The sequence below is a fragment of the Aspergillus ruber genome (assembly GCF_000600275.1).
Source record: "Aspergillus ruber CBS 135680 unplaced genomic scaffold scaffold00009, whole genome shotgun sequence".
NCBI lineage: Eukaryota > Fungi > Ascomycota > Eurotiomycetes > Eurotiales > Aspergillaceae > Aspergillus > Aspergillus ruber.
In genome coordinates, this window is record NW_024467305.1 from 243,076 (window position 1) to 260,821 (window position 17,746).

The 17,746-nt window shown below is 47.5% G+C and overlaps 6 protein-coding genes across 6 annotated transcripts; 4 read left to right on the forward strand and 2 right to left on the reverse strand.

Moving 5' to 3' along the window:
- The first annotated feature begins 1,881 nt into the window (after positions 1 to 1,881).
- EURHEDRAFT_411287 (putative C2H2 zinc finger domain protein) lies at positions 1,882 to 4,166 on the forward strand. The gene is made up of 3 exons (XM_040781575.1): positions 1,882 to 1,926; positions 2,141 to 3,784; positions 3,843 to 4,166. The coding sequence occupies exon 2, from the start codon at positions 2,168 to 2,170 to the stop codon at positions 3,764 to 3,766; it is 1,599 nt and encodes a 532-aa protein (XP_040639824.1). The 5' UTR covers positions 1,882 to 1,926; positions 2,141 to 2,167; the 3' UTR covers positions 3,767 to 3,784; positions 3,843 to 4,166.
- Positions 3,987 to 9,904, forward strand: EURHEDRAFT_514555 (putative DEAD/DEAH box helicase; the record flags this gene model as incomplete). Its single annotated transcript, XM_040786278.1, has 12 exons — positions 3,987 to 4,013; positions 4,365 to 4,488; positions 4,547 to 4,642; positions 4,713 to 5,032; positions 5,111 to 5,386; positions 5,446 to 6,112; positions 6,142 to 6,500; positions 6,612 to 7,007; positions 7,078 to 7,231; positions 7,257 to 8,244; positions 8,305 to 9,163; positions 9,197 to 9,904. 12 exons carry the CDS (start codon positions 3,987 to 3,989, stop codon positions 9,902 to 9,904), a joined length of 4,974 nt encoding a protein of 1,657 aa, XP_040639825.1.
- A 759-nt stretch (positions 9,905 to 10,663) lies between these two features.
- On the reverse strand, positions 10,664 to 11,972 carry EURHEDRAFT_453790 (RNA-binding protein; the record flags this gene model as incomplete). The annotated part of the gene is made up of 3 exons (XM_040784151.1): positions 10,664 to 10,785; positions 10,850 to 11,475; positions 11,527 to 11,972. 3 exons carry the CDS (start codon positions 11,970 to 11,972, stop codon positions 10,664 to 10,666), a joined length of 1,194 nt encoding a protein of 397 aa, XP_040639826.1.
- Positions 11,973 to 12,868: 896 nt separating this feature from the next.
- EURHEDRAFT_411290 (translocon subunit SSS1) lies at positions 12,869 to 13,810 on the forward strand. The gene is made up of 4 exons (XM_040781576.1): positions 12,869 to 13,087; positions 13,151 to 13,209; positions 13,271 to 13,298; positions 13,415 to 13,810. The coding sequence occupies exons 1-4, from the start codon at positions 13,003 to 13,005 to the stop codon at positions 13,453 to 13,455; spliced, it is 213 nt and encodes a 70-aa protein (XP_040639827.1). The 5' UTR covers positions 12,869 to 13,002; the 3' UTR covers positions 13,456 to 13,810.
- EURHEDRAFT_411291 (WD40 repeat domain-containing protein) lies at positions 13,446 to 16,304 on the reverse strand. Its single transcript, XM_040781577.1, has 6 exons — positions 15,965 to 16,304; positions 15,795 to 15,902; positions 15,416 to 15,735; positions 14,998 to 15,366; positions 14,167 to 14,938; positions 13,446 to 14,105 (listed from the first exon to the last, which is right to left on the reverse strand). Exons 1-6 carry the CDS (start codon positions 16,029 to 16,031, stop codon positions 13,846 to 13,848), a joined length of 1,896 nt encoding a protein of 631 aa, XP_040639828.1. The 5' UTR covers positions 16,032 to 16,304; the 3' UTR covers positions 13,446 to 13,845.
- Positions 16,305 to 17,032: 728 nt separating this feature from the next.
- On the forward strand, positions 17,033 to 17,659 carry EURHEDRAFT_376668 (sorting nexin-3; the record flags this gene model as incomplete). The annotated part of the gene is made up of 3 exons (XM_040778879.1): positions 17,033 to 17,110; positions 17,243 to 17,564; positions 17,631 to 17,659. 3 exons carry the CDS (start codon positions 17,033 to 17,035, stop codon positions 17,657 to 17,659), a joined length of 429 nt encoding a protein of 142 aa, XP_040639829.1.
- Between the last annotated feature and the right edge of the window lie 87 nt (positions 17,660 to 17,746).

Here is a 17,746-nt window from a genome sequence, read left to right on the forward strand (position 1 = left end):
AATTAAACCCCGACTTCGGCGACTAACACTGGCGGGGAAGCTATGCTTTCTTTTTCTTCAATTCTCTCCGAGGAGTCCAAGTACACCTGTAGTGGGCCGTTTGCCTTGCGAACCATTCGTCATTCGTCTTGGCATCTAGCCATGGGTGGCGCGATGTGTGGCTTATGCGCGATCAGAGCTTCATTGATTTGTTGATTTGCTGAACCTTGATTTTATTTTACATTTCCTCTTATTCATTCCTTCTCTCAAGGATTGAATCATAACTGGAGCCATACAAGCATTCATTATTCAAGACTCTGAGATAAGGTTGTACACTAGTACTGATTTGGACTAGTTGCCGCAGATAAGATTGAGTGCGACACTGATGAGCGCTGTAAGAGTTGTTGAAATATTGTATTCAATACATGATACTTGACACTGAACCAATCCATTAGGCATCTTCTTATTTGCCGTGATTTTTATGAATAGCGGGCAGAAATAGCAGTTGGATGAATTCGTTAATGTGACTCGTTAGGACATGTCCCCTGTTTCATCCCAGTAGTCACGAGAGAGGGAATATGGTAAATATAGGTTATTAAGGTAAAACGAGCGGCAATTGAGCTGCAAGTACTCCGCACATGGGTACACAAAACTGACAAATAATTATCTTCTAGTGCGAGCTTGAAATAGTTAGTCCCAATCCAGATTGAAAATCTGGTTCGTCCTCGGATACGGGCCGGTACGGACCCGGAGAACGGCGTCCTCCGTACTCTTAAAATTCTTTTTCTTCGCCAGATACCCTCCATAACTATAAGCACCGCATCCTTTTGCGAGCCTTTGCCCTCCGACCCGTCTCGTCGCCGCCTTTGCCTCACTTTTCTGGATGTTTTTCCACTGGTTCGCACATGAACTCGATATCCTCGGTAGTACTCTTGTCTGATGACGTACTCTGTACTAACAACATTTATCTACTTTCCTAGGCAACTGCGTCCGTTTTCTTACTGCACCGAGCATATGTATACACGCTAGAATATATAGGTCATTTCCAAAGTCGACCCCAGTTGTCTGTTTTCAAGCCATCGACCCGCATCAGAGACCCATATTCGAGAATATACTAGTGCATGATGTGAAAGCTACCCTCCACTACTAGTGTTCTATATTAAGAGCACAGCACGGGGCAATAGATATGGATACGTGGGCTTTCTCACTTGAAGCCCGCTGAATATTCTTACACAGCACCCATAAAGCGCGCTATTGACGTCAATGACCATTATTACCCTGCCCGAGGGTGATTTCTCAAGCAGTCGGCTCGCGACGGAGTTCTGGATTTGCCCAAAGAATGTATGGGGTGAAGGCGAAAAGAGCTCAGGGCAACAGTAATGCTTCCAGGGATTCCTCAACATTAACATTGTATTCTTCATGGAAAAAAAACATCGCGGCGCAGCAAGCAAAGGATAATGAAGCTCCTGCCATGGCGCCTCTTTTCCTTGTTGATCGGATCCTTGTATTAGCTCGTTCCAGCGGGTCTGGCTGCTTGGAGTTCCCCCAGTGGGTCGAGCATGACATAGGGACCCTTTAGAATAGTCCTCCTAGCGGACAGTCTTATTCGACAAGGAAGCGGCATCTTTCCGTCCAAATCATTGAGAGGATTAGTCAAGACTTCTCCGGGCTAAAGTACCCTCACCATGAGCCTCGTTGCCTTCTCTGGCAAGCTAGTTATCGCAAATGATTTTTTATTTTTTTCGGATTACTCCTTCACTGCCCCGGTGTTCAGTGAGGCTGTGATAGATGGGAAAGTCGCCTCTATATAGCCAGCGTGCGCCGTTTAGATTCTCAGCACATCTTCTCCTCTCCGGTTATTTCTTATAGTCCCTTGTGACAAACCCATTTAGTCGTCTCTTCTTCTCTTTTGTTTTTGCTAGCTGGTCGTGCTAGTGCTTTGATTTGGTTGTGATATTTCCCTTCTTCCCCCCCCCCTTCTCGTTCTGCCTTCTCCATAGCCTTGTGCCTCTCTCTTCGTTATATTTGCTTATTCTGCTCATCATCCGCCTCTTGTTTTTGCATTATTTTTTTTGACATTTGATTCCCCCGCTTTGCTTACTTTTCTTGCTCTCATAACTCCCTTCCATGCGGGTTGAACTGACCCGGCACTTCTTCCCAGCGGCTATCCTTCCTCTAAGGCCTCCTAATGGCAGCAAACCCAAACGGAAGCAGTGCCTCCCTCCAGGTTCCTGGCCTTTCAGGCTATGGTGGAAGTCGCCGAGGAAGCGATGGCACATCTACCAATCCATCCGACTTCATTTTTAGTGCAGGAGATTCTTTCGCCGAGGTTTCGCAGCCTACATCCTTGCCTTCGATCCCGAACTATTCGCCGTCCCCACAATTAGATCACCTTATCTACGAGCTTCAATTCTTCGACTTAAGATTCAATGATTTTTCGCTCCAATATACCACGGACCAGTTGCATCGTGTAAGAGGTCTTCTCCAAACCTGCTTGATCAGAGTGGAAGCCACCATCGGATCGTACACCATGCCCCAGAGTCTGGCTGTTATGCCGCCTGCCTCTACCAGTATATCCAACCAGCCTGACCGATATCGTTGCTTGCTATGCCCCGAAGAGAAACAGTGGGTATACCGAAGTATAGGGACTTTCAAGCGCCACGTGGAAGACAAGCATTGTCCTAGATATCAATATCGCTGCCATGTACCTGGTTGTACAGTCAAATTGTACCGAAAGGACAAGATGAGGCAGCATCGGTCGAGATCAACAGGCCACATCATGTCAGCAACGCTCTCCTCCGGCATGACAGGGCCCTCAAGAGTACAAATGCCGACTCCAAGGGCGTGCTGGCGTTGTCCGAGAACAGTAAGTTCTTGGAATGAATGGTTTGAGTGCATAGCCAATCATTGTCGCATACCTTCCACGGAAAGCGATTTCTCGAGCAGGAGAGGAAGTCGTGACCATGGTAACAACAATGGCAACAACGGTGGCTCGGGCGGCGGAGATGGAAACATTTTCGATAAAGAATTTCAAGATCATTTTACTGGGGGAATGGGAGCGCAGTTTTTGTCTTTTCTTGGTACTGGCGCTTCAGGCACCGGTTGCAACTTTCGCTGTGTTGCGGAGGCCCATGACACTAGCGGAGAGGGGACACCTGAGAATGGCACAAGCCCGGATATGTCATTGTCGCCAGGCTCTGACGCGGAAAGTCCGTTTTTCTCCTTTGAAGAATCGGAGCCGCGATCTCCAGGTTCCGGCTTGCTTCATACTGGAGAACTACCGTCAGCCAATCCCTGTTCTCGACCAAGTAACATTGACCCCCCTGTTTCCGAAACGAGGAGACCATCCCCAGCGGAAACGAGGTTCTTGGACAATATTTCTCTAGACCAAGCTCATGCCGAACAAGCACTCGCGCACGAGTCCAGAGACGCTTGTTCCCAAACTGAAGCCTCAGCCTTGACACATATCGCCAAGAACGAACGGCGTCCTAAGCTGCGAGAGAAAACAAATATCATCAGGCAATTGCTTGTGCTTCAGTCCGCTGCTGCTGCACGCTCTCGACGAGTGACCGAAGTGACCGAAGACGTCGATATATCCGTCTTGGATCCGAAACCGAATCTCACTTGGCTACCAAAACCTGCTGTTGGCTCTATCGTCCTTGAACCCCAGTGGCTCTTGAAGCAATTTATTGAGCCCTTTCTAGCTGAATGCGAGACTAGCGAAAAGCCATCTGCATTCTGGCTTGCTGCCTCCCGCTTTTTGGAATCAATTGTGATTCATGAGTGATGTTGATGATAAAACTGGGTATGAATTTGCGGTCCCTATTCTTCTAAGTTTTGAGCTAACGGCGTTTTTTTTTCAGGGTTACTTTATATGTTTTGTAACGAGAAACGACGAATAATGATGTACTGCTTTCTTTCGGATTTACCTGCTATGCTTTTGTTTACAGTGATCATGCCTATTATGGCTTTTATATCGTTTTTTATCATATCTTTGATTCCATACCATGACATACAATGCTGTTTATGCTAGGGTTAATATTATGGATCAAATGACTATCTATGGCTATGGATGCATTTAATGGGGTTTTTTTGTGGGGCCTCTGAATTCTTCTTGTTCGGCTTTTATTATTTGGGTATTATAGTAAAATTACTACTATAGAACATACCATTGTTTACAAGACTGCAATCAATAACCTACAAGTACTTGTACCATCAGACCTGGGAAGAAAAAAAAAAGGGAAAAAAAGTTCTTGACTTCTACCCCTCTCGTACTTTTCTTACACCTCACTCCTTCCGTCTTCCAATATCCTACTTTTCTTCGGTCTTACAGTTCCCCCGCCAGCCTTCTCTAAAGCAAGATTTGCGAAACTATGGAAAGGTAGTATAGCAGTCTCGATTCTAGGAATCTTGACCTGGTAAACGACTACGCAGGAAGAGAAATTTTCTGCTTAAGAGGCGATTCTCTAGTCTTGGAGTGTCTTGATGATTTTGCGTTGGATTTTGAAGGTAAGATCGACAGGTTAAAGCAGGAGCTATCATGGAGTACAAACTAACCGATATACAGATGGATTCCAATTACTTCATGCCGTCTACATGGTTGAGAGACTTCTGTCGAAACTATTGTCTACGAAATGCAACTTCCACGTTATCTTCTTCGACGGTAAGTCGCAGCTCTCCTTCTAAACCTGCGAAGCAAACACGCTCATCCGCACTCTTCCTAGAAAACTGAGGCCTCTCTTCTCTCGCCGCATCCAAAGATATCTACCGCTCAAAATACAAGCTAGCAAGAGAAGTCATCTACCAGCACCTGAAGACGTATCTCCAAAAGGTGAACCCCGACGTTCAAGTCCACCAGTTCCCTGCTGTAGACTCCCAAGAGTTTCAGCAGCACATACGAACCTACAGCGTTTATTTTGCCATGTGTCATAATGGAGCGCTGCGGAGGCATAATGTCCCGTCTGTTGAGCCGATGCTCAAGGTTATTGCCAATATCATGGATCTGGGGTTGGATGTTGCGGTTATCAACGAGATTGAGTGGAGAGATATTAAGGTTCGTGATTTCCCACTGCTTGCTTTGGTTGCGATACTGGAGAAATCAATTGCTGATTGAAAGTGTATCGAATTCTAGGTCATAACGAAGGTGATCCAGGCGAGTTCCTTAAGACCCCCTGCGGAAATGGCCGAGGGAAATATAGTGGAAGAGGACGCAGCCACGACCTCAGTGGCGGCCACGGATGAGCCAGATTCGTTTTCCGAATGTACTCAGAGTTTCCAGAGCCTGGCAATTTCTGTCGGCGACAACCAGGAATTAAACATGTCGATGAGAGAAGCACTTAGCCTTTCTGCGCTCTTGCGTCTTCTCATGGAAACCCCAGACGAAGAAACAAAGTGCATGGCTGGTAGGGTTCTTTTTCACCTGGCATGTCTCTGTCTCTGAATGAGCGAAGACTGTAATTCCCTGAGAACCCCGACCTGGGATCTCATAATGCTTTTCTGGATAGATTCTGTCAGGCTGCAAGCGCAATTCTACGGAGTCTCGAGTGGAACGATGCTACCAAATGCAACTGGGAGATTGACATCTATGACCTTGTTGACGGCAGGGTTCTTCGCTCGTGTGCTCTCAATACTGCCTGGACAGATAGAGAGGCCGATTTCAGCAAGCAGTTCGGCTATAGCTATAGCACGATCTTGAAGTGCTACCAAGATATCTCTGAATTTGCCCACAGCCAATTCAACCATTTGTCTGGAGACAAAAACAAAATCACAGAACCTACCAATGATTCAAAAGCCAGCATGGCCTTGCTGCCCTTCCAGCACAAAGTCTTCGACAGCCATCTGGCAAGTGTTCGCGTGGCAGTCGATGACTCACATATAGAGACGTACAAAAACGCCATACGTGACGACAAGCATTGGCACAACAAGAAGCCACTTGGCCCAAAACGTCTCATAAATCCACCGCAGCAACCCTATACCAAGTGGCGCAATCCAAACATATGGAACCAACGCCGCTTTCGCGACATGGAAAAATATGCAAAGAGTCTCACCAATGCCAAGGGAAATGCTCTTGAACCGCAATCTGTTTTTCTCCAGAACTGCGCAAGGCACAACCCAAGGAAAAAATTGCTGCCAAGTCTTCCAAAGGAAAAAAGATTGCTGAAGAGAACGAGAAGAATAAATTAGCGAAAGAAGAGCCATCGTGGGTTGATTCCTGGAAGAAGAAAGTCAGGGAAATAGAGGCCATGGCACCCCGTCTTCAGATTGAAGAGTGTCAGTCCTACATCGAGAAGCTCGACAACCGGAAAGGGAATTTTCTGGAACCCGAAGCACGACTATATCTTCTGTCGCTACTGATTATCCAGTACCAAGGCTCACGCGCGACTGAAGAGCGTGTGGCATTGGCAACAGAAACCTGGAACCAAGTTCGAATTCTCTGTCAGAAAGTCGCTCGCATGACTCTGCAATGCTACCAAGAGTTTCAAAGTCTGTGCAAAAAGCTGCAAGTACCGGACATTCCACACGTCCCACACTCTTCGTCTACCCTACCAAGTCGTTCTCTGTCATTTACTCCCAAATCTGGGTCAATCAAATCAGAGCAGCTAGGTGCGCCGCTCAACTTTTAACAATTCCAGATGCTACATTGCGGTCCCTTTATGGATCGTCAGACTGGCGCAAAGCCAGACGAACGGGTTTCGTTTGAGCCGGATCAGTGGCAGCGTGATGTCCTTGATGAACTGGACAAAAACAACAGTATATTTGTCGTGGCACCAACAAGTGCTGGTAAAACCTTTACCAGTTTCCATGCTATCTCCAAAGTTCTCCAAGAGGATGATACCGGAGTGTTGATCTATGTTGCCCCAACCAAAGCGTTAGTCAATCAGATTGCCGCGGAAATCCATGCGCGGTTTAGGAAGACGTATCCTCGCAATAGTGAGCAGTCTGTGTGGGCGATTCATACTCGTGATATACGGTTCAACGATCCGATAAAGTGTCAAATATTGGTGACTGTTCCGCATATGCTTCAGATTGTAAGTCCAGTGATACGTTCCTTTCAATACTACTCTTCTTTGAATAATTTCATCAGGCTAACTTCTGAAGATGCTACTGTCACCGGTCAATGCCAAAACTTGGGCCCCTCGTGTCAAGTGTATCGTCTTCGATGAAATCCACTCGATTGGTCAAGCTGATGATGGACTTGTATGGGAACAGTTATTGTTGCTCGCTCCGTGCCATATCATTGCCCTCCGCGACAGTCGGCAACCCAACCGAGTTTGCAGACTGGCTATCTGTGACGCAGAAATCCCTAGGCACTGACTTGAAGCTTGTCCAATATGGGCAGCGGTACTCGGATCTTAGGAAGTACTTCTACACTCCACCAAAGAAGGTCGACTTCCAGGGGCTTTCTCGAGCTAAACATAAGGGATTACTCGAATTTGAGCATGTACAGGGTCTGCATCCCATACATCCTGTGACTAAATTTCATAATGCACAGCGTCAGATGACAGAGGACCTATCTCTCGAGCCTCGAGACTGCTACGTTCTTTGGGAGTCTATGGTCAAGCATTCATCTGCTAAATTCCCCGTCTCCGAAACACTCCGCCCAGAAAAGTGCATGTCTTCGTCCATTCGGAGGAATGATGTTTTTGAGTGGGAACGACGTCTCAAAAGTCACCTGGCTACTTGGATGATGGATCCACAATCGCCGTTCAACAAAGTTCGGGAAGAGCTTGACTCGAAATTCTCTTCATTCGACCGACCTCCTAAGAAAACAGCTACAATGGAAAAAGACGATATGTGCTCCTCCGTCTTCCCAATCCTTGTCAACCTACATCAACAAAATGCATTGCCAGCATTGCTCTTCAACTACGAGCGAATGACCTGCGAGCAAATTGCAGAGTCCATACTCAAGAGATTGCTCGATGCAGAGACAGCATATAAAGATGGCCCAGCTTGGAAGAAGAGAATGACAGAGTACCAAAAGTACCAGACATTGAAGGAAAAGAAGGCTCGCGTGGCAGAGGGACGGAAACCGGACGAGTCGAATCCGGATCCCGCTGATTATGAGCGGCATACTTTCGATGGTTTTGATCCTGAAAGGCCGTTGGAACAGTTCTCCTTTGCCGGAATCCGTGGACAAGACTGGGAGGAACTCAAGGACGAGATCTTCAAACTGAAAAGATTCAATGTCAACCCTATCCTTCTCGAAGCTCTGACAAGGGGTATTGGTGCTCATCACGCGGGATTGAACAGGCGATACCGTCATCTGTAAGTGAATGGAATCTGTCAGGTCATATTTTACGCCTCAAGTTCTAATGATTTTCGCAGGGTCGAGCACCTATTTCGTCGAGGTTTCCTACGCGTTGTGGTAGCTACCGGGACCCTCGCGCTGGGTATCAACATGTCCTGTTCGACCGTCATCTTCTGCGGCGACAGCCTTTTCCTGACAGCGCTGAACTACCGTCAGGCATCAGGAAGAGCGGGAGGTCGGGGCTTCGATCTTCTCGGAAACGTTATCTTCCATGGCATATCTTTCTCCAAGGCGTACCAATTGATAAGTTCACGACTGCCCGACCTGAATGGCCATTTCCCCATCACAACCAGTCTGGTGCTGCGTCTGTGTATTCTTCTGCATAATTCTGATGAACCACCGTATGCGGTTCGAGCTATAAATTCTTTGCTTGCACAGCCATGGTTATGCCTGGATGGTGTGGATTCAAGGGACAAGGTGCTCCATCATCTCCGATTTTCTATCGAATATCTGCGTCGTCAGAAACTTTTGGGACGACACAGAGAGCCTATCTATCTCGCCCGCAGTGTTGCTCACTTATACTACACCGAGAACAACGCTTTCGTGTTCCATGCTCTCCTTCGCGAAGGATATTTCGAGACTGTATGCCGTGCCAACCGAGGGAATACCAAACAGAAACTGAGAACGTTGATGATTGTTCTGGCACACCTCTTCGGACGCAAAACTCTCAGAAAAAAATACGAAACACTTCTCGAGAACAAGGAAGATATCAGGTCTCCATCTGCAGTCAAGCTTCCCGACATTCCACCCGAAGCCGCCGAAGTCATCCACAAACACAACGACGAAATCCTCAAGACATACACCGCCTACGTCTCAACATACATAGACCAGCATCTCCAAACGCCCGAAACCAACCTTCCTCTCACAGGCCTCTCAGTCGGCGGAACCGGAAACCAACCCCTAAGCTAGACCCTAGGCTCCTCATCCCCGAATCTCTATCGCTCCCCATTCGTCGGCCTCTCAGGCCATAGTGACGAATTCATTAGCATCAGATATCTTTGCAGTACCGTCCGTTCCGAAGCTTTCCTCGAAGAAAGCGTCATTCCTCACCTGAGTGTCTACCCAGACAACGGCATGCCACCATTGAACGCGTACTTGTACGATTTCTTCTGCCATGGAAATTTGCAGCCACTCGAGGTTGCAAATCACATCTCGAGGTCTGATGCGTGGTTTTTGTTGAACGACTTTTCGCTAATTCTGGCAACGTGTATTGTGGCGTTGGAATCGTATCTTGATCCGAGTTTTGATGAAAGAGGGAATGTTTTGGAGCCGATGGGGGTGGGTGATGAAGAGGGCAATGATGGAGGAGAGGACGAAGAGGGGGATGGTGAATCTGGCAGCGAACAAACCAAGAAAGAACCCGTCGATACTAAGAAGTCGTCTTCGAAGCCAAAGTCCAAGCCCACTCCTATCCGAAAACTCAATGATGACGAGGAAGACGATGACGAATTGCTCGATAACTGGGACGATGGCAGTGATGCCGAAGAAGATGAGGCCGAAAGTGATAATTCCGAGGAGCTGGAGGAAGAAAATCTAGTGGTCTCGAAAGAGGTCCTGAAGGCGTTCAGGGAGCTGAAGATCGAGTTCGATGAGAAATTCCATGCTATTTTTGCGTGATTTACTCATTCTGGGCCTCTTCTTCACGCCTGCTTGGTTTACGGGACGAGATCTGGAAGTACTTCAGAATTACTGGCGGGATTTGTGAGATTAGGGCACTTGGGTCCTGGTTTTGTCGAAGTGTTTCTAGATTGGTTTAGATTAAAATAGGAATTAGAAAAATCACAATTAACCATTCCAGATGGCAATTGAATTATAGAGTTTTAAAAGTAACAATGCAGCCCACAAAAGATAATCGTAATCGTTTTACAGGAAGAAGAGAATTGATAAAAAAAAAAAAAAAAAAAAAAAAAAAAAAAAAAAAAACCCTTACTATACTCTGACCCTCTTACCTGGTCAGCTCGAGAACTACAGTCATGGATACAATATTGGATGGAACGGAGTTGAGTTGACCGTGGTGCGAGCCACACCAAAAAAAAAAAAAAAAAAAAGAAAAGAAAAAGAAAAAAACGCAGCAACCAGACACCCGCAAAACAAGACAGGAACAAGATTTGATTCATCTAGTACACCCTGAAAAAGAAAAAACTGATAATAAAAAGATCCGAATAAAAACAAGACCAAGTTTCCCGTGTACCCTTTAGAAATGTAACAGAAAGATGACAATTAGGCAATCCGAAACCACGGAGATATATGGAACAGTAAAAAAGATAACAAGTGCTATAAAATCCGGTCCTAATAATGTCCGCAAGCAGTGAGCAATAACGGCAAAGATGAGTTGGGCTTTTTCCTGCGTTTAGGTCAAGATTAGAAGTTTCGCGTTTACTCCTGTCGACTGCGCTTCGCGCCGTGAGGATTCCATGCCCCGTCTCCTCCTACACCCTGGTTGGGGAAGGAGAAGCCCTGGTTAAAAGCAGGATTGGGACCTTGGAAACCGCCTTGTCCTGGCAGCATACTCATTAGCGATACTCATACTAACCTTACGCGCTCCGAGGGGGTTTAACATACCCTGCATACCCATGTTTCCACCCATTCCGCCCATCATCGGGTTCATCCCGCCACCCATCGGGTTCATTCCCATACCACCCATGGGATTCATAGCGGGCATACCCATCATGTTGGGTCCCGCCATGGCACCTCCACGGCCGCGCATCCCGCCAGGACCACCGCGCATCCCACCGCCCATCATGTTCCCGCGGTTATTGAAGCCGTAGTTCTGCATTCCGCCCATGGGGTTTGGCTGGAAGCCGCCGACCATGGGGGCAGCCTGAAAACCGCCCATGGGGTTCTGAAAATTGCGGTTGAAGCCCATGTTGTTGTTCATGTTGCCACGGTTGTTGAAGCCGCCGCGACCGCCACGGAAGCCTCCTCCCCCTCCCCCTCCTCCGCCGCCTCCCATATTATTCATGCCGAAGTTCATGTTCGGGGCTGGGGTGTTGAAGCCGGATGCTGAGCGGGCTTGATTGTCTTTGCGCATGGGGGCGTCTTTGGGGAGGGTGCGGAAGGGGTTCATGTGGGGACTTGTGTAGGTGAGGGAGTGCTTGCGTGGTGTTTGGCCGGTTGCGTTGACGGTTTCAATTTTGTGTTTGGCAGCTGTTGCTGCTTGGATTGTGGTGAATTCGATGAATGCTTGTCTGTTTTGTGTTAGTGTGATTTTCCTGCAAAGAGCCTATTGATAAACCCACCCTTTACTTTTACCGTTTACCTTGTGTTCACTGAACGTTACGTCCTTGAGCTCATCTTCAACACCGGCCTCGTTGACCCAGCCACGAATATCGTCATCCGTTGTCCACCAGAACAAATCTGAAATGAGCAGAGCAGTCGTCGCGTCGGGATCGGTAGGGCGATCCTCTTGTCGTTTAACACCTTGCTGCGGAGCTGGTGTTTCTTTTGGTGTTTGGTCCTGATTCACGGTCTCCGAACTTGGGATATGTTGTTGTCCATTCGCAATAGCATCTCCGGCATTACCGGCTTGCTGTTGATTCGTCTGCGAGTTGCCTTGCTGGGCATTATCCGGCGCGTCTAGAATAATATCGGCGTCATCATGCTTGGCATCTCCTGGCTCGTTGGCAGTATAACCGCCACCATCCCCATAGATGTCAATATCGAAGTTATCATCCTCAGTAGCCATTGCGCTTAAGTGAAGATCGAAATCTCAAGGCAAATGTTTAATTGCTTGGTAGTCAAGTATGAACAATCCTTCTTTTTTCTCTGAATTCTTCTCTGCTTCGATGAATCAATGGAAGTACATGTCTGCAGACACAGGTTGTCATTAGCAAAAGAGAAAATTGTCTATGCCAAAACAAAGAAAAGGACAGAACAGAACGGGCGTCTGAGGATAGTGCAAGATTCCGAATAATTCCCAACCAGAAAAGGACAAAAAAAATACAAAAAGAGAAACAGAAAAAGACACGATGATACGTACAATCCGACGGCCTGTATATCTGATCTGACAGCTCGTTGGGCGCAGCAAACTTCCTTCCTTTCTTCTTTTTTGAAACCAAATACAAGCAAAATAGTTAAGGCAAGTCTTGATCAACGATAATGAGAGGTAGAGAGAACGTTAATCACAGCAGATGCGGCGCCGCGCGAGCTCTTCCGCCTTGATAAGGACGGTCTCGGGAGCCAACAAAAAGTCAGTAGTCAAAAGTCCCCCAATTGTGAATTCACTTCACAGGATATCCGCCAACTTGTATCCCTTGGATCGAATCCCAGCGTAGGGCCCGGAACCGGGAGGAGGCGACAGAGTGACGCGACGGATGAGTCGAGAAAACAGCTCAAAGGGAGTTCAAACCCACTCACAATAACCTATAATACAGACGAAGGGCAGCCTGGGTAAGAAACAAGTACGGTTAGTGATGAAAAGACGTGGAGAAAGATGGGAGGAAGTTGGAATGGGAGAGAGAGAGAGCGAGCTTCGATCTCGAAAGTACCGGTGGAGCTGGTGACCTTTCGGAGGCCCGGCGGAATAGAAAATCCGGCCTCCATCAGGCCAGCTCTGTGATTTCCCCGTATCTGTCCAGATCATCCTCTTCCGTCCTTCTTTTGACATTCAATTCCTTATTTACCTGTACTTCTCTACTGTCTCGCAATTCTTTCTTGCAACTCTTCTTCTCCTATCTTTTATAACCGTCACCTTTATATCGTGAAATCCTGTCATAATGTCCGACAACTTCCAGGAGCTCGCCGATATCCCCAAGGACTTTGTCCGCGACGGTTCGCTGTTCGTCAAGAGATGCACCAAGCGTATGTGGAATATAATTCCGCTTTACTAGCGAGCGCCGTTGACTAACCGGTTTATCTGTCCAGCCGACCAGCGTGAATTCATCAAGATCAGTCAGGCCGTCGGGATGGGTTTCCTTATCATGGTACGGACAATTCTCCATAGCGCTTGCGCCTTGACCAAAAAGCATACTAACAGACAACTAGGGTGCCATTGGGTACTTCATCAAGTTGAGTACGTGCTATCCCGATATATCTCGACTATTCCATCACCCCTACCTATCGACATGTTGGACGGAGCACGCGAGACCTTCGCGAACGGAACAGCAGGGCTAACCACTTCCACTACAGTACACATCCCCGTGAACAATATCCTTGTCGGCGGCGCATAATTGCGGAGCGCAGTCGTTTTCGAATTTTGATACCAATGCACAACAAAACTAGGAGTTGAGGAGGGTCACCAGAGTCATGATACCACGTGTCGTCGGGCGTATTCATCTTATTTCGTCACCAATGGGCTCATCCTAGGGAATCAATCGGCAGGGGGCTATAACGGATACTGGGATTGAACGTCACATTTCCTTCGAAGCACTATACTCTTTGGGCACCGGATGCGGCTCGGGGCAGAGAGAGTCGCGGTGATGAGATATCCCCTTACTATGGCTTACTTCGTATTTTTGTATAAATAATGCTGTTTCATGAAATTTATCCAAAGCGAGACAACCTGTGCCTGCTTTATCACGAAGCTAATATATACAAGTCATAATCGTATTCGTGAATCATTATTCCGACTCATCTTCATTCTCATCTTCGTCCTCGTCTTCGTCGGAGCTAATATAGCTGTGTCTCATTCTTGGAAGAGGCCCTCCGCGTTGAAAAGCCTGCATTGTCTGCCTATAATCGTTGAAACCGTGCTCCTCTTCAAGTCTGTAATCATAGCTCAAGCCAACAGGAGGGTTGCCTTCATCTTCAGTAGGGCAGTCATTCCATGAATGTAGGGTACAGGTGCCGGTCGATAATCCCCACCCATTCCATGATGTCGCTTGAACTCGTTAGCCAGATTGCTAGATTGATTACGGCAAGAACAACATAATATGACTTACCTGCAAGAACAGGGGCACTCGGATGCCAACTCGCGTCACGGACACATGTCCGCCAGAGCAACTCGCCGCTTCGAAGTCCGAAGTCATATGCATTCATCAAAAGATCGGGTTCGCGTGGCCGTGAATTAAGCGTGGTCATTCCGACATCTATCGTCCCCGCGAGCGTCGCGTCCAGATTGTACACGTAGACTTTGCCGTCGTCACTTCCTGTATATACATATCTCGAATTCGTACTTCCAGGAGGGGAAAAGTGACATCGTATAAGCGTTTTGAGTATGCGGTGGCCACGGAATGTCACAACAGAGCAGTCATGAGGATGAGGTTCGTAGTAATCATCTGGGTATGTTTCGAAACGATAATCAAACCCGGTCGTGTAGTTGTTGACGTCGATAGTGTCGAACTTTGCGGTGGTCATCATCTTTCGCAGATCCCAGAGCTTCATTGTTTGGTCTTTTGAATTAGACAGGACATATCGGCCGTCGCCTTTGCTGTCGACGTAGGTTAGTCCTTCAGTATGACCCATAAACACCCCTGCTTCACGGCTGTCACCCATCGAGCGGCGGTCCCATACTCGTATTGTGGTGTCATCGGATCCTGAATAGAGAATGTGAGGTGACGAGTTGTCCCCGAAGCAGACGGCGTTAACATCGTCTTCATGATTTTCTACCCGTAGAACGGATTGCCGAGTCTCAATGTCGTAAACGATGACCGTTTTCTGAGATGTACCAGCTACTATTTCACGTCCATCGCCCGAAAACCGAACCGACCAGATCTGCATCCCTATGTCAGCCACACAACGATACTAGGTTCTACGATCAGAACAGCGCTTACAGCAAAGTGCGAACCACGGTAAGGCTCTTCTTCGCGTCTTCCCCCCGGAGGAACGGATAGATTGAGTATGGTCGGGTCTGACTGAACGGCTGGATCGGTTGGCGCAAGACATACGAGATTCCGGATCGAAGTGTACGCTAGAAACCTGTTGTCTGGACTCAAGGTGCAATCTGTTATGGTCCATTGACCGAATGGGTATTCCACGGTCTTGTAATACTTCCATTCGTGCGGATTGGACGTGTCATATAACCGAACCTTGAAGTTCTGAGCACAAGAGTAGAAGAAGTTGCCGTCATCGGAGAATTGGCCTGAATAGCATCGTGAGTCGTAATGGATGATCTTATCTGCTACTGAACGAGGAATCAAATCCTATGATGCAATTAGCATTGTCCTTATACTCCAATCTCTGGACACTCACCTGAGATATCGACTGCGTTGCCCTTGTTCGCGGTCCATTAACATCAATTCCCAATTCTCGCCACATCAATCTTGTCGCAAGTGCCTTCTTGCGCTTCTTCAGTTCGTCAACGTAGTGTGAATTACTTCCAAAATCACCAGATCCCATGAGTTCCCTTCCCGCCTCATTTGGGACTTTCGCAAATTGTTCTCTTCTTGGATGCCGTGATGCATAGCCAAAGTGTCCAGATCCGTCGTCAACATCGTCACTTATACGACTATGACGAAAGAAAGGTCGTAGGCCGTGATAACTCATAACGTTGACTATTCGAGCAGCAGAAACTGGTTCCATCAGTATGCTATTACCTGTTTAGAAATTGAGGATTAGGTATAATTTGTACTCCGTTGAATTGGGCTCCCTTCTTGGACCTCTTCTCCTTCGGGGTCGCCATCCAAAGTGAATTCGATGTCGATATTCCGCAATCTCTCATCCGAATCCCCTGTAAAATCTGAATCAAAAATATTGTCAGTTCCGCCCTGAGGATAGAGTATCAAAGTAATATCGACCTACCCAGGTATGCTTGATATTCCGCCTCCGCTTGCTCCGACGTTGTCTCCTCGTCCATTCCATCGTCCATATTTCCCCACGGTTCGTAGTCCAAGTTCTGTCCATCATCCTCATCGTCTTGCTCAATCCACTCCCTTGCCGGATGCCATGCAGTGCCAGACTCCCGGGAGGACGACTCTCGCTGGTCACCGGCGGGTGGAGAGCCAGAGCTCATGATCGGCGGGTCGAGGTCGTGTGCTGATTTTAACGATGGAGTATAGTAATGGATTGGAGGATATTCGATACGGTGGTTTAAATAAAGGGGATGTTTGTAAGCGTCATCCAGGAACGACAGTGGTCTGAATCAATCGTTGCTTTCGTCCTGTTGATTGCGGCACCCTCCTTATCGATACGATTTCCGGTTATGTCATCCGAGGGTTTTCCGCCGTTAACTCCAGCCTTATCCCCGACTCGTCCATGGTTTAGTATCCAAGCATTGAAACATTGTTAGGTCCCAAGAACTGGGATCTCTATATAAAAATCAAAGAAAAAAGAAGTAATAACTTTAGTACTCCGTAGGGAATTATGATATCAAATTATCTACTCCAGGCATAAGAGGATTGACTACCTGCGCTGAGAGTTCTGTACAGAGCCAATTCGCATACAAAAGGTAAAATAAATGCAACAATTGAAAAGATTAAACAATTATAGAACACCGTTTAGCCAAGCTTCTATTCGAATCCCTCTAACAGCGTCATGCATCTTCATTAGCAAGAACACAGTACATACCTCGGAATAACCGCCTGCGATAAGATCCAATCCGGATCAATGATAAACCGGGGATGTGACTATCGTCATGCTATCCCGCCATTTCAGGGCAGAGCAAATTCACGCTGTAATCGACATTCCTTTAACTGGCTTCACCGTTTCAGGTCAATATATCGCTTTATTGTAGCCACTACTGCGCTTTATCGATACTGTTCTCAAGTTCATTGCATCGTCGAGTAGCTGAAGACTTCCCCGCGGCCCCCGCCCGCCTCTTTCAGCGTTCACGCGATATACGGAGTACACACATCCCACTGGCATTTCACAATGCAGGCGGTCCCCGAGCCACGGCAGCAAAGCTTCGAGGAGATCTATGGGCCTCCGGAGAATTTCCTCGAGATTGAAGTAAGGCGCCTTCATTTCCGAGTCCAATGAGTGCTCTCCTATACTGCCATCGATTGATATCGCTGGAGTGCAATGGGCTCGTCCTCCCATCTCTATTCTCACCGCTTGCTAACAAGTCTTCTTATCCAATAGGTCCGCAATCCCCAAACCCACGGTACCTCCCGCAACATGTACACCTCCTACGAGATCGTCTGCCGAACGAACATTCCCGCCTTCAAACTGAAACACTCCGTTGTGCGCCGGCGATACTCCGACTTCGAGTACTTCAGAGATATTCTGGAGCGCGAAAGCACACGGGTCACAATACCGCCGCTGCCGGGGAAAGTGTTCACCAACCGCTTTAGCGATGATGTGATTGAGCACCGGCGAGAGGGTTTGCAGAGGTTCTTGCAGATTGTTGCAGGTCATCCCTTGCTACAGACTGGAAGTAAAGTTCTGGCGAGCTTTATTCAGGGTATGTTCCGGCCAGGATCTGCGATTTTATGATTGGATATGAGATGCTGATTGCTATTCTAAACAGACCCGAACTGGGACCGCAACGCTTGGTGAATTAAAAGACATTTCCTTATTGGTAGCGAATCAGTGATGCTACCTATCCTAGTACGGACCGGCCTTATAGGTTACCTCCCAAAACGA

Excerpts from the sequence above, each read along its gene's own strand:
- EURHEDRAFT_411287 (XM_040781575.1), top strand. The coding sequence starts at position 2,168 with ATGGCAGCAAACCCAAACGGAAGCAGTGCCTCCCTCCAGGTTCCTGGC.
- EURHEDRAFT_411290 (XM_040781576.1), top strand. The coding sequence starts at position 13,003 with ATGTCCGACAACTTCCAGGAGCTCGCCGATATCCCCAAGGACTTTGTC. Across the intron at positions 13,210-13,270 it reads GGATGGGTTTCCTTATCATG|GGTGCCATTGGGTACTTCAT; the intron begins GTACGGACAATT and ends ACAGACAACTAG. Across the intron at positions 13,299-13,414 it reads TGGGTACTTCATCAAGTTGA|TACACATCCCCGTGAACAAT; the intron begins GTACGTGCTATC and ends CTTCCACTACAG.
- EURHEDRAFT_411291 (XM_040781577.1), bottom strand. The coding sequence starts at position 16,031 with ATGGACGATGGAATGGACGAGGAGACAACGTCGGAGCAAGCGGAGGCG. Across the intron at positions 15,736-15,794 it reads AGGGAGCCCAATTCAACGGA|TTTCTGCTGCTCGAATAGTC; the intron begins GTACAAATTATA and ends TGATGGAACCAG. Across the intron at positions 14,106-14,166 it reads GAGTGCCCCTGTTCTTGCAG|CGACATCATGGAATGGGTGG; the intron begins GTAAGTCATATT and ends AACGAGTTCAAG.